Source organism: Apis florea, unplaced genomic scaffold, assembly GCF_048593485.1.
Source record: "Apis florea isolate Af1SG1 unplaced genomic scaffold, ASM4859348v1 contig_3203_pilon, whole genome shotgun sequence".
Taxonomy (NCBI): domain Eukaryota; kingdom Metazoa; phylum Arthropoda; class Insecta; order Hymenoptera; family Apidae; genus Apis; species Apis florea.
Genome location: NW_028256723.1, coordinates 4,877,587 through 4,892,360, shown reverse-complemented (window position 1 = coordinate 4,892,360; position 14,774 = coordinate 4,877,587). Strand labels below are relative to the sequence as shown.

General features: G+C 36.9%; 1 protein-coding gene and 1 long non-coding RNA gene across 3 annotated transcripts in view; one reads left to right on the top strand and one right to left on the bottom strand.

Moving 5' to 3' along the window:
• LOC100871383 (tenascin accessory) overlaps positions 1–14,774 on the bottom strand; it is a 92,853-nt gene that overhangs the window by 27,963 nt on the left and 50,116 nt on the right. The window contains exons 2-5 of the mRNA XM_086911185.1: positions 13,147–13,427; positions 3,562–3,681; positions 2,397–3,040; positions 1,247–1,460 (exon numbers count right to left, since the gene is read on the bottom strand). Coding sequence (XP_086767311.1) covers positions 1,247–1,460; positions 2,397–3,040; positions 3,562–3,681; positions 13,147–13,427 — 1,259 coding nt within the window. The remainder of the gene's footprint in view (positions 1–1,246; positions 1,461–2,396; positions 3,041–3,561; positions 3,682–13,146; positions 13,428–14,774) is intronic.
• On the top strand, positions 6,364–8,604 carry LOC116414445 (uncharacterized). 2 transcript variants are annotated; one of them, XR_015292986.1, is made up of 2 exons: positions 6,364–6,521; positions 8,537–8,604. It is a non-coding gene; the product is annotated as an uncharacterized LOC116414445 (long non-coding RNA). The 2 variants fall into 2 exon arrangements; XR_015292987.1 differs by having other exon boundaries at positions 6,364–6,779.

Here is a 14,774-nt window from a genome sequence, read left to right as displayed (position 1 = left end):
AATGCCAAGATGCTCCACGAAAGGATTAAAACAACCATTAAATAGTACGAAACTAATCGTCCACTTGAATTGCAGCGATGGTTGACCCATATATAAATTCAACGAGGGAACGTGCATTAATTATAGGTTATACACAGAGACGTGCGGTATACGCTCGGCTGGCGTACGAGGGAACGTGCATTACTAATACCTTGAATCTGTCTGGTATAGTAAAGGGCAGGACGTACGGTTGAATTATGGTGAAATTAATGGCGGCGTGACAAATATGAAGAAACAACATCCGACGCAGAAATAGACGTTAGGAGGTAAACGTTCATCCGCGAGCTGTACGCGTTTCCACTGCTCATTTTTAATGTTAAAATATGGCGTGACACATTGCGCATGCGCGCACACGCAGTTAAGTACAATGTTATCCTTAATGAACTCAAAAGTTGGATCTATCCGAGACATTTTAAGGGCACATTTAAATTCCGTGTCCCGTGACATTCATTTTTTTTCTGCCCCGTTCCTGTTCCTCCTCTTTCCCTTTATTATTTCTACGTACAGTGTGTCACGAGAATAAGTAAAAATCTACTCTTTTTAAATTGTTCTTATCCTCTTGAGAAATAAAAAGTAATGGAAAATATGAATTATCGAATACGTTGCTTAACTCTTCCAATGATTAATCGTTATTAGATAAGAAAAATCAATAAAATTAATTAGAAAGATTCATAAGATATATAAAACGATTCGAATTTTCATTAATTAATTAGGTAGAATACCAATCTTTTTAATCACGAACGCATATATCCCGGATAACCTAACGTTTTAGTAAAGCAATTTTCGTTCTGGATGGTTTTATCACTAGGAACGTTCTTAACTCAAGGGTAAGCGAGAAGCCGGTTAAACAATTGGTCTTAAGGGGTCGTTGCTAGACGTCGAACGCAGACTTGGATCATTCGCCTAACTAAACTTCCCCGTTCTCCTTACTTCGTTTATCTTTACCCTCTTCTACGCAGCTAAAGTCGTTAGCATTTTTATTGAGCAATTCCATTATGAAATTAGAATATTTTTTTTTTTTTTTATCTTGCATTTAAACTTCTTTCTATGATATAATCACTTTAAATGTTCCACTCCATTCTCTGAATTCATATTTTATTTCTTTTTATTACATGAAAATAGTAACTTTAACTTTCCGTCTCGCGCAACGAAATTACTCGTTAAACGTATCCACAATGTGTAATAACCAGACATGTTTTTAACTTACGTTCGTCGCAGAAACCGCCTTTCCACCCAGGATTACATACACACGACCCTCTAACACACTGTCCGTGTTGATTGCAATCAGGAACTTGGCAGTCTCCTAATGGTATATCACATTCGGCACCTTTCCAGCCGTCTTCGCAATGGCACATACCGCCACCATATTGTCCGTGAGACGAGCACAGTACCGGGCACACGCTTTTACTGCAATCGGCTCCCTGAAAATTTTTATCGGTTCCTCTATTATCTTTTATTCTCTCTCTCTCTCTTTCTCTTTCTCTCTCCTCCTTCATAAATATGATCGACGAGCGACGTTAGCGACACCATTTCGCGATCTAATCGTTTCGATCAATGTGCAAGTAATTCTTTCGAGATCGTTACGCGAGAATAGTACTGATGGACGGAATTGAATCGTTTCAGATTCAATAATACAATTGTGTGCAAGATTTGTGGCACCGGATTTTAGAGATTCTGGTTTGAACAAATGTTATTCTTTAAAATTATTGTCAGTTGGTATTACGATATTACGGCGTTCTTAAATTATTTTTTTGAGGTTAGATTGCATTCATTCTTTTGATTTTGATTTTTTATGACTTTGTGAATTTATCTTCAGAACGATAGAAATTTGTGTAATTTAGAACAATATTAAAATCTTCTATTGTTGCTTGTTAAGATAATTAATAAGTTAATGACTTTCACATTTATTCTTTTGAAACATTATATATATATATATAATCGCAATAATTTAATCATATTAATCTTAGAGTTTCGTAATCAATTAACGTAATATTAATGTGAATATGGCCATATGTTTATCTAGTTGAAGCGTATATATTCTAGCTGTCCACTTGATCCTGATTAAAATGACCTTACCTTGCCCGTTACGTAACAGATATTTCACTTCATCAGTCGAGGACTAACAAGAGAAGTATATATATCGTATAGATGAACGGTTCAACATAAATTTTGCACATCGAGTATTGTACAGAGATATATCAAATGGAGTACATTGTTTAAAATTTCGTAGAAAAGATCGAATCTACGATTAATATTGTAACGCAATATATTCCTAATTAAAATCGATCTTCAAAACTGCTCAACGTCTCAGTCTTGCAAGCTTAAACCTTCCAAGAAACCTGAGAATATCTACGCACCTGATACCCGTCGATACAGTCGCATTTTCCAAGATAACAGGATCCTCTTCCAGAACAGTCGTTCGGGCAGGTTGTCGATACACCCTCGGCTTCGGTCACGACCAGGGTGACCTTGTATGGCTGCAACTCATCGTTATACACCGAAAGGAACCAACGTCCAGTATCCAGATACTGAAGCAAGCTAACGTTCACCATCATCGGTTCCACGATCGTTCTCTTGATCAACACATGTTGGTACGAGCGACTGTCACCAGATCGAGCCTCTGTCGCCGCCGTTTTCATGAAACTGACTGCCTCCGAACTGGTATCTCTTTTCAACCTGTGATCCACTCTACCACCTTTCACAAATTCCACAAAATCATACTGCGTGACACTTGGCGCGACATTTCGCCTCCCGTAGACGGCAAAGTTCGCGCCCCAGGGCAGAGTAAGATTCAGTCGAATGAAGGCGGGCTGCTTGTTCCGGAACTCAGTGTTCCAGAAATGGTAAGGCGGGATCATGGCCGAGTGAGCCACGTTGTACGCCTGGAGCTCGAGCACCGCCGGCCATTGCTGGGCTGATTGCTGAATCTGAGGATCGCTCTGTTGGTCTCCGGCGCTGTCCGACGCACTCGAGTGCTCCGCGGTGCTTGTCGGTAACGACTCTGCATGGTAGAAGAGAAATTTGATTATTTCTCATGTATGTAATAAACGTAATTCTAAGTATTTTTTAGAAATATCAAGAGATGTTGTTCCCAAAAAAAAGCATTGTTAATTTAAAATATTTTATTGGTTAAAAACTGTAACCGGTTTTTAAAGTTCTATTCTGTTAGTATTCTTTTCGATTTCAATAGTATTTTTGTAATAATATTCACGTTGTACGTATTGTGTTAAATTCTCCGTTAATTTTGACTCCGTTTAAACGTTTGTCGTGCTATTTAGTAGCTCATAGTCTTGCGACAAATGCATACCAATAGTGTAACTCGATGAATGTAGGTACACATCGGAACCGATATTATTCTCGATGCGGCCATTGTATAGTTATATATGAGACGGCCGATATCAGGACAGGGGAAGCCATTCGAACGCGGCAGACGTCTCCCAAAAGCAATTACCGCGAGACGTCGTACATCGGAGTATTTACATCATGCATAGTGGATGCAAATTGATACCGCCTGATATTTACCTTCGGTGGGTATTTGCGTTGATATCGGGTCGTGAACGTGCGCGTTCTCATGAGTGACAGCCTTCACGTCTTGGACTACCACGCATTTCGTGCTGTCTATCGGCCGCATCGAGCTCACTGCTGAAAAGAAAACAGAGTTTGCCCTTTAACCATTAACCAGGAATATGTCAATAATGTCAAAGAGAGTCATTTCTGTTTCAGAATAATTTCAGATTTTCATGTCTATGAATGATACTTTTGAAAAAATTATATTCATATGAATGTACGGATTATTTAATATACAACAAAGTGAAAACATTTTGTTTTTAGAGGTTAAAACGTTTCCACATTCTATATAAAATCTATTTTCTCGCAAACCGCGTGATCTCGTTGCGAACATTATTTGATCTTGCAAAGAATGGCATCAAGAATGACACTCGAGAGAATTTCTACAATGCTCGACCACCACGATATTACATCGCGTATAAGAAAGTTGTAGTACTATCGTTGGCCAGCTTTCTTTATAAATACAAGCGCATGTATACACACAGAAGCACGTGTATATATTTTACGGTCCATACAACAAAAGTGCACGCAATCAACTTGTTATATTCTTAATGTAGGTGGCCACCACTTCAGACAAAATACCGCCGTAACGCGACTCTTTTATTGCACGAGGAATCAGGAACAAGGCTTTGGCCGAATGTACCGTGATGTCCTAATGGCTTCATAAATTTAAACAATCGCTTTCGAATTACATGGGACACTAGATATCCATGAGGCGACCTCTCTTAGTAACTTTTCAAGATGGCAATCCGAATGACAAAGACCGCGTCTTCTTTGTTTCCGTATTTAATGCGTATAATCGATAATTGACGAGCAGACAAGGTAAAAATTTGTTCTTTGTGGAGTATGTCTTTGTATTGCGAAAGCGAATAGACAGAAAAAGTCTGAACGCAATATTTTGTTCAAATTATTCTCTGTATTTTTAAGATTATTCATGAGAACATAACCTAACCTTTAATTATTTATTAGTAAGTAAGAAAAAGTGATTTTTTTCTTTGCTATAAAAATAAAATTGCGTGAAAGTATAATGATTTCATAGGGTTATAATGTAACTATAAATCATACTTCTATTTATGTATATATTATGTGTATTAGAATGGAAAGGAGCCATAAACTATAAAATATATGATTTTTATTACAAAGATTCTATCGCGTATATAATGATACATGATTTTCTCTATAAATCGATTGTATATTCGATTAATCTATATATGATTTTTTACATATCATTAGTTTATATATAGCAAATTCTTAATACAAGCAATCATAATTCTAGTTAAACGATTGTCATTTGAGTTTGCAACGATCATTAAAATACCAACATGCCATATTTATGATAACACTCTACAAATATAATTTCAAGCGATATTATTGTACTCGATATTAATTTCAACCGATATTTATCTACTCGATATTAATGGGATTGTAAAAGAAACAGGACACTTATACTCTTTCATAACGATCTATACATATGTATATGTATTCAATTTATATATGGACAAAAATATTAGCTTGAGATTGAATGGAGGAAATAAATTTTAATAAAAGAGGTTAAAAGTGCAGATATAAGATATTTTAATTATTATAATTTTTGCTTCTTTCAACTAAATATTATTTTTTCCTATAATTTTTTTCTATAATAAAAAACGAGATATTTAAGATGCTTTAGATGATATTTATTACATCTTTCAGATAATAAGAGCAATTTAAAATGTTATAATAAGTCTGGCAATAAAATCGTTATTCCCGATCAAGAATTATCATGATTGAAATAATTATCTTTCTCTATCTATTTGCAGTATAATGTATCTAACAACATCTTAACTTATCAAGACACACCTCATTTTGTGCTTTCAGCTAAATTCACGCATTATCATCGAATAATTTGACAAATAGAGAATCACATTTTGATTATTAATATTTCACTGTATATTCGTCTATTTCTCTTTCTCTTTTTAAAAGCTTTTTTTCATGTTTTGTTGCATTCTTTTGATTTATTGGACATCTCTTATTGCATGTGCAATAGTATTTCCGTGCAGGAGTCACATGGTCGGCAGTAGCGAAAACCATCCAATCACACGCGAAGTCGTTGTCATACTGACAGAGATAGTAATTTATGTGCGGAGTAATATTTTCTTTTCCGCGTCATCCAGTTGAATTCATGGGCCGGCAAATAGAATTCCCATGTGCATGACATTGTACGAGTGTGTTCCATTAGTGCATCGACGATTGATATGTATATTTGTCAGGATGATCTTTGATCGTGATCTGTTGTTAACGGATCTATTTATATCGAGTTAAAAATCGTCGATGTTTGTCGATCACATATTTCGTTTTCATTATGCATTTGATTATTTTTTTCTCTATGCATTTGATCTATATTATTTTGTTTTCTTTTTAATTATCGTAGTTAAAACAATTAAAAAAGAAATATCAATATAAAATAAAAAACAATTATTCTGTATCAAAATTTTCTTTTAAACTCTATCAATTTACCATCGATTCATCATTCTTTGGACAAAGGAAAAAGAATGAAAGAAAATAAGATGAAAAACTCCAAGGATGCAATTTCAATTACGATCATCGCCTGTTTGATTCCACGTGTCACTGGCGAAAGACAAATTACTGTCTCTTGCGCGTGAAAAAGTACGCATGCGACCTCTGTGTTTCGGTGATTTGCACGCGACTGTACAAAAATAGACTAACTCTGGTTGCAGATACCGTGCACTGCGAAATAACTGGAAAAGAAGGGGCGTCCTCACGAGATCGACGCTGCTCGTTACGTAACTATCGTTGGAAATTGAGTTGCAGTGAACTGTGAACTGACCTTATTTCGTTAGCATCAAGAGCAACCGTGGCGTCGTTTTCGTCCTCATTTCTCGTCGATCGTCAACCACCGTTTCTACGTGCGTTACGTGTGTCACATGAGTTTCTCTCTTCTGTGTATGTGCTCGTATGCAACTATGTTGCCTAACCTCGAATTACGAATTCGAATTGCATTTCTTCTATGTGTGTGTTCAGTGTGTTAAAATCCGTACGTGTGGCGAATTTTATTGTAGGAAAGGTGAATTGAAATTCGCGATAGCGAAACTCCAAATAAGTTGTTCGACTTTGAAGATGAGATTCGGATTTCCCTGTGGGCAGTGTGAATAGTGGAAGTCGAAATTCATAACGTAAACACACATACACATATACATACCAAAAGAAAAAAAATGTAATAACTTATCAAAGTCAGTTCAATTTATGAAAAGAATATCGCGTTTCAATGAACTTTTGTTATTTTTTTATCATTTTATTTCAAGATAAATATCATAGGAAAGTTATATTTCAAATTTAATTAGAAATCGAAGTATTATATATGTATATTCATTAATTAACTCTCAATTAAGACTAGTTTCTCATTAATTATCAATAATGAGAAATTTTTAAATATTCGTTAAAATTTTCAATATTTTTTCAATATCATCTTTATACGCTTTTAAAAGATAATACCAAGTTGCAAATTGCAATATTAAAAGAGAAACTCGACGAGATGAGGGAGACAGTGAACTTTCATTATCAAAATCGCCGGAAATTTGAAATGGGTTGAAGGATGAAACACGTCCCCCTTCACTCCCCCAACCAACTCATCCTGTTCTAGCACCTTGATTCACCCTTTGATTCGAGACAGGGAAAGGTGAAGTCGGCTGAGAACGACAGGCAACTCGATCGACGAGAGCAAAGGAACAACTTTTTCAATTATATTCCCTCAGATCGATAGAGCGATTCATTCCCGAGAATGATTCCCGGATTATCGAAGGATTATCCGTTCACCCACGCCCACCTTGTGCTTCCGCTTTCTTTCCGCGGGTTTTAATGAAATGTTTACCATCGATCCGTCCATCGTTCCTTCTAATCCATTGATACTAATGTAATACTTCTTTTTTTACCAATATTTCAAAATAAAATCGTCCAGATCCTTTTTAAAATTTCTTTATTCAACGCTTAACTTTAGAAGGAGATTCTTAGAAATTTTCCCATTTATTCTTTTTGGAAAATTTGAAAAAAATTTTACTTTTCTAATTTTTAAAATTTCTAAAAAATTATTTTAATAGTCACTCTTAATTTCAGGAAAACCTGCATTAAGATATTTTTCTTTCTACGCACTGCAAGTAAGTGGTTTGACTCTTGGTTTTTCTAGAATTAAAATTGCTATTTTTAATTATTTTTAGAGATTCAGTTTGTCTTAATTAATACACATTGTCTCCCATAATGTACAATACACGTAAAACGTGTATTATATATTATTTTTAAGAATGAATAACAATTAATGAGAATATGATATCAAAAAATTCGAGAAACATTCTTTGAACGAATATATTAAAATCTTGTTGCAAGATCATTTTTCTTCAAAAGGTATGCTCCTATTGCATTTTTTCTCGCCAGTTTATGCACCGTCGTAACGATAACTTTAGGAATCCATGTAGAAATCAAAACATTCTAGTTCGACGGGAGGAAAAATGGCGGCGGGCATGGAACGATTCATTTCCTCCTCTTCCATAAAACGCTTCGATTTCCTTTTCACAATTCGATGGAAAGAAGTGGGTGCAAAAATTCGTTCGTGATTATTAATAGTCGATTCGAGTTATAGTGGCATCAACAACAAATACCTCGAATATGTTCAGAATAACGAGAGCAATATTTAAAGGTGGAAAAACCGGGTCTGTTTTATTCGATTCTGCGTCTCTCTCTCTTTTTCTCTCTTTTGTTGTTCGTCTGCGGAAATCATTAAATTGCCGCATAAGAATTATTTACGAAACGATTCGTTTTATCAATTTAAACGATTTTTGCAAAATACGGTTTTTAAAATCAATATTCAGAGTAATTTCGTTTCAAAGAGATAAGTGAACTGAAGATACAAAATTCATTTAAGAAAAAAATCACTTTACAGGAATTTTCCAAGTAAGGTCCTCCGTCCAGCTAGGAAAATCCGTCTCGAAGACCTAGGAGGAACGCGTGGAACAAGGGAAACGAGAATAGAGACAGAGAAAAAGGGAGGAAAAAGGAAGGCGTGGGTATGGAAGAGGGTAGTTTGGATGCAGTAGCAAACAGGCAGATTGGATTCCCGACTCGATTTACCGGAATGCAGAAATAACAGCTGGCGAGGTCTCCTCGAGGCCGATCCGGCTTTGCAATCTTCTCCTCTTTTCTTCCTTCCGCTTTTCAGACACACGAGAGAAAGCGACATGGGGCGGACAGAAGAAGAGGAAGAAGAATGCAGACGCCGGCTTCGAGGGACAGTTCAGTAAAGATGAACTCAAGAATGTTTTATACACAGGATGGATTCACATAACTGGACCATCCTGAATAACATTTAAGGCATGTGTTCTGGCAAAAATTGTTTTCTACTGCTATTTTTATCGTCCCATGGTCGAGTTTATTATAGAAAGAAAATTTAAGATTTATTATAGAAAAGAAAATCTAGTGAAGATAAATTTGAATGTTAACGGAGTTAAAGACTTGGCCAAACCGTAGGAAAGTGGATAAGCGTGGCAATGTTCAGACAACTCGTTCGAAGTAGAAACATCGGTTAATGATCAGGCACGTTATAGTTAACTTATAAGCTATATTCTCTAAATTATTATAATTCAATATTCCAATAATAATTTTGCCTACATCATAATTCCATATATATTTTTTTTATTTATACAAAAAATTATGCCAAAGTCTTGTAAGTAGAAATAACTGACATTTCTCAGACACGTCATTACATAAAAAATACTTTATTTTCTTATTCTTCCATGATACATCACTTTCTTAATCATTTTCCAGCTTTCATTCCATCCTTTAATAATCTTTTAAATTTTAGTAATTCTCAATATTTCGGAATTATCAGTAGAATATCTATACACTTTACCAGTGACAATACACGTCGAGAGAACAATATGATCCATCTCTAACTTTGCTTCCTTTCTTTCACGCTAAATTCCCTTTATTCCATCTGCTTTCGAAAAGATAAAGCGTAATTCCAGGATAAAAGGGACCTTGACCGCCGAGGCTTTGGATTCAGGGATTTGTCGAGCCGAACCAAATGCAAAAACGCAATTCCGTCAGTATACTGTATCACCGCTAGAGGGAGCTAGTGTTTCGCGCAGATAACGAACAGGCGTTAATTTCTCTAATCGGTTCCCTTCCCGCCTTCATCGCCCCCTTTCTTTCGACCGACGATGCAATTTTCGTGTAACAGCGTCGGCTAAGCTACTCTCTTCTCTGGACTCTTACCACTACCGCCCTCTACTGTTCTTTGATCTCACGTTTCTTACTCGCTACCGCGTGGAATAGTTAATCAACGAGTGAGCTGGGAGAAACGTGGGTCGAAAGTTGTGAAAGTTTTATTGCAGAGTGGCTTGCGAGTTGGCTTTTAAGTGTTACGGGCGCATGTTGTAGGTCAGTTTTAAGTATGTGGCTTTTGGAACGTGAGTAGTCAAGGAGGGAAATAATTTGGCGGAGATTCAGTTTAAAATTATATGCTTTTATATTAGCTTATTAAAAGTAAATAAATATCGAAATATTGTTGGGTTTATATAAAAGAAAGTTAGAATTTAGACGTTTTATAAAATTTGTGAAATATATACAAAGAGAAATTTAGAATACGGAGCATATTTTTAAGATCCATCAGCTTCAAACTTGTTACTGTTTGCAAGTTGAGTGAGCTACAAAATCTTCAATAAACACGATTATCAAGAGGCAAAAATACGATCGTAACTACGCATAAAATACGATCTACATTTAACCATGGTAAAGAAGAAACGTTCGAGCCGTTTCCTCCCATTTAAAGTTAATGCCTATCGCGGAATAGAGGGATTTTCTTTGAATCGACCTCATAAGCTCCTCCGAGGATCCTAAATTTATCGCCAGTAAAACCTGATACGAATCGTCTATACGTTTCAAAGTCGCGGCTATGATATCGGGCATCTACTTAACTTGTTAAAAAAAAAAATATCACTAAATACATAATTTGCAATAAATATTTCACATTTTTAATCAAATTCGACTTAAAATACAATATCATATATTTTACCATAATACCTCTTCTTATCAAATTTATTATTACACAAATGATAAGATAAATCCAAATAATCCACTTTCCCTTTTAATAATGTTCGAACAAAAATTTTCGGTCTCCCAATTTTCTTGCGAGTGTCAAAATCAAGCCGATATCTCTTTCCATTTCTCGTACGATCGATTCTCGCGTGACCATTCAGGCTCGCCCTTTACACTCTCCCCAACGAACACCGAGGCATAGAGAGAGAGAGAGAGAGAGAGAGAGAGAGAGAGAGAGAGAGAGAGAGAGAGAGAGAGAGAGAGAGAGAGAGAGAGCATAGTGTTTCTCGAGGCTGATCATTATTGGCCGGAAACGCGGCCACGCTGTCGAAGCGCTTCCTCGCCATCGGTCGGCAATATTTTCACCTCTCCCCCAACCGGATGGAGGCAACCGCCGCTTGCTACTAAATGAACCATTGCGCTAGTAACGTTTACTACGCGGTTCCGCGCGCTTCCTATCGAAGATCCGGACTTCCGTCGTTAAACGGTATTTAATTTGCTGATATACTGGGCCACGAGGAGGACATCTATGTTCGCTGGCTAGATCTCTAGCTTCCCTTTTAGACCGCTGGATGTCACTTTCTCCGCCCAAGGCAACTTTCTATCCCTAGACGCTTTGATGAATGCTTGCTAAAGATTATGCGTTTTTTGTAAATGTATTATAGGCACGTGTTTCGTAACTGATCGATTTTTATTGAAACTTTTTTTGGGGGGGGGGGAGGGGATAAAAAAGGAATTGAAAAAGGAATCTTCGCTCTTGGTTTTGTTAAAAATTTCTGGCTGGATGGATACAATGAAACGGTTGGAAGATACGAGGTTAAAATTTTGACGCGGTTTATACCAATAATGGAACAAAGGAAATAAATGAAGAAGCATTCATACCTGCGAATGGGAAAAAATGGTTGATTTCCAGCGACTAATAGTTGGATTTTGATTTAAAAATTTCATTAAAAAAGAGAGGAACAATAGCTTTTATTGAAATATTATGTTTAAAAAGAGAGGCAAGCAAGAGGAATCTAGTGAATATATTTCACGGCGAATGGGGAAACAAAACGGAGTGGCATGGTTAGAAAAGCAGGAAGCATGGCGAAAAATTTCGATCCCCATGCGCGTGGGGTTAAACGGTACCCATGCAAGTAATATGGGGGGAGCAGGTGAAATGCTAGATGAATTTTAATTTCAGCTCCATTACCGCTCGTTCATAAAACGCCACTGATGTCGTTGTTCAACAGTGCGTGCAAATTCGAGGAGGGAACATTTGCATCCTGATTGATCTTCATTGGAATAATAAACCATGAAATTTACCAATTCGAAACCAGGCATATCGAATTTTTTTTTTATACGAAACGATGAATTCCACGATAAATTCAGCGAAATAAACAAGGTGAAACGAATATCGAATTTTTTCCTTTGTTCTTGATAATAAATAAAAAAAGATGTGCAAAATATATTACACATAGGATAGATGGAATAAAAGAATACAATTTTTACAAAAAAAAAAAAAAAAAAAAATAAATTGTTCAAAAGAACGACTCTATCTTCTTAAATCATTAACTCACAGACATATAGCATATCATCAGAAACACATCGCAAGTCCAAAAGACAATTTTCGTCGTATCGAAAGCAAATCGAAATCAACGTTTGTAGGCAGATTGTATATTTCGAGTTGGGGAAACCAAAGTCCAAGGAAGTGAATTTCAATCTCGTCTCTTTAACCGGATCTCCAACTCGATAATGAGTTATTGTAGCATAAACTGTGGATTAACGGGCAGAACTGTGGATTTTCCTGGGGAGGGGGTTATGGCGATAGATTTACGGAGACCAGCGTAAATAAGAGCCACCTAGTGGCTGATCGACGAACCTATTCGTACATAATGGATGAATTAACTGTATTTTGATTCCCGCGCACAGGCGGCCTTTTCAATCGCGGCCGTTTCCGCGTCACCGCGAACCGCATCAGCGAATTTCTGAATGTAGCCGCGTGCATCGATTCGCCACAAACCAAATTCGAGTCCACTAAATTTCGAAAAAAATCTATGATACGGTTATTGATGGAACGACGAATCCCTGTACTGCGATTTTAGTATTTTTTTTTTTTTTTTCTCTTTGAGGTTAGGTCGATTTGATCGTGTATCGATGCGTGTTACATTTGGTTTGTTGGTGATTCCGTGTTACCAGTGAGAAAAAAAACGCGTGAGAACGGACGAAGGTCGTCGAAAAAAAGCGATTTTCGTCCGTCTTATGAATTACATTATATGCACTTTTATCTATTATACCGCCTCCGTTCTTTCGAATATATAATCCATTAATTGCAATTTTCAAGGTAAACGGACAAGAAAAAAAAATAGAGAGAGAGAGAGAGAGAGAAGGAATGAGAAACGCTTCTTAAAATTCACGAACTTCCCCTGTAAGCTTATTAGTCGATTGAATATTCCACGTTATATTGCGTTTACTTACTGGCGAAGTAAGCCAGCATCGCTGTGAGCGCAACAGCGAGGAGGATCAGTGCAATCGAGAAACACTTCCAGGAGCATCTGTGCTGGCACCGTTTGTCGATGTGAAAACGTGACGGCGAATAAGGTGAATAATGCGGCACCGCTGCAGCGCGAAGTGGAAATCCTGGCATTACCATGGCTTGACCTTGGGCGCCCACCGTGCCTGTACCACCATTTCCAGCGGCTGCCCCCAAACCACCACCCAGAGAGCCGACTGTCACCTGCTGCTGCGGCGGAGGAAGCCTGCAACACGCGTAGAAAACCATTATTTATCACGTTGCCGATCGAATTATTTATTTGTATCGTTGTTTCGTATCGTAATGGAGGATTTTTTTCCTTTTTTTTTTTTTTTTTTTTTTCATTTCACTTGAAAAATATCAAAGTAAGACGAAATTATCATCCACATTTGCCTAGACACGATCGTATGGAACGATGGGCAAGCTTTCTCGACTACTTTTCATGGAAGAGACGCGTTTAAGGTTGGGGACGTCAAACCTACGTCAAGGATTTTATTTTCATCACAGGCGATATTTATCTTGATCGGTATCGAGAGGACACCTCTTCTACCCGGTCGTGAAAGAGGTCGTGAAAAAGGGATTCGATACAGGGTGTTATGAACAAGTAACTTAACCAGGATTTTTCATTCAACACGATAACGTTTCGAGATGTCAATACCGCGTACGTTCTCAGAATTCAGGATGATGGATAAGGTAGATATAACGACGATTTATTCGAGGATTATAAATCGACGGAAATTAATTTTTTTCTATTATCTTTTACACAAAATTTGAGAGGAGATTATCATTTGATCAACGTATTTGAAATTATCAAAATTTTGTAGTCGCACAAGAACCATTAAAATATCTGATATTCCGAGCGGCGAAAATTCGACGGAAGAATAATGCCAAGGCAATGGTCGGATGAAAATCGAGCTAAGCGGCTGCACGAACTTAACAATACCACCCCGAAGCGCCAATATTGAATTTTCCGCTTAAGATTCAACCGAGCTTCCAACGATGGGCAGGTGTTGTAACAACGGGACGGAATTACGCGGCCTGAAAACGACGCAAATTGGGCCACGGCCTGCCGCTGGTCGCCCCTTCGATCGAACAAAATGGCGAATGAATATTTAAACCTAGGACGAGCAGATATAATTTTCGTAAAAGAGGCGAAAATTTTTAGATAGAATTTTTGAATATAATTTTAATTCTCTTCGAGTCGTAAATGAGAAGATTAGTATGATTAATCAGTTTCGATCATCAAGATTCAACGCGAAAGAAAGATTTCAATAACACCCATCTGTCATAAGATAAGCTTACGAAACTTGTTACAAATATATTAAAGAAATAACGAGGCGAATTTATGAAACGAAATTTCAAAGGAATTTCCAACCATAAAGTTCGCTCTCCGCCATTATATCATATTCTTTTTTTATCAATCTCGCCGAGGCTCGAAAGAGAGGGCGATCATTAAGATGTTTCACGTTGCTCGTGTAACGTATTAGTTATTTAACAACGCTCGATAAACATCATAAATAATTGGGAGTTCTTACCGAGCCTATAAACGTCTGCTCATATTTCTTTGGAGGCA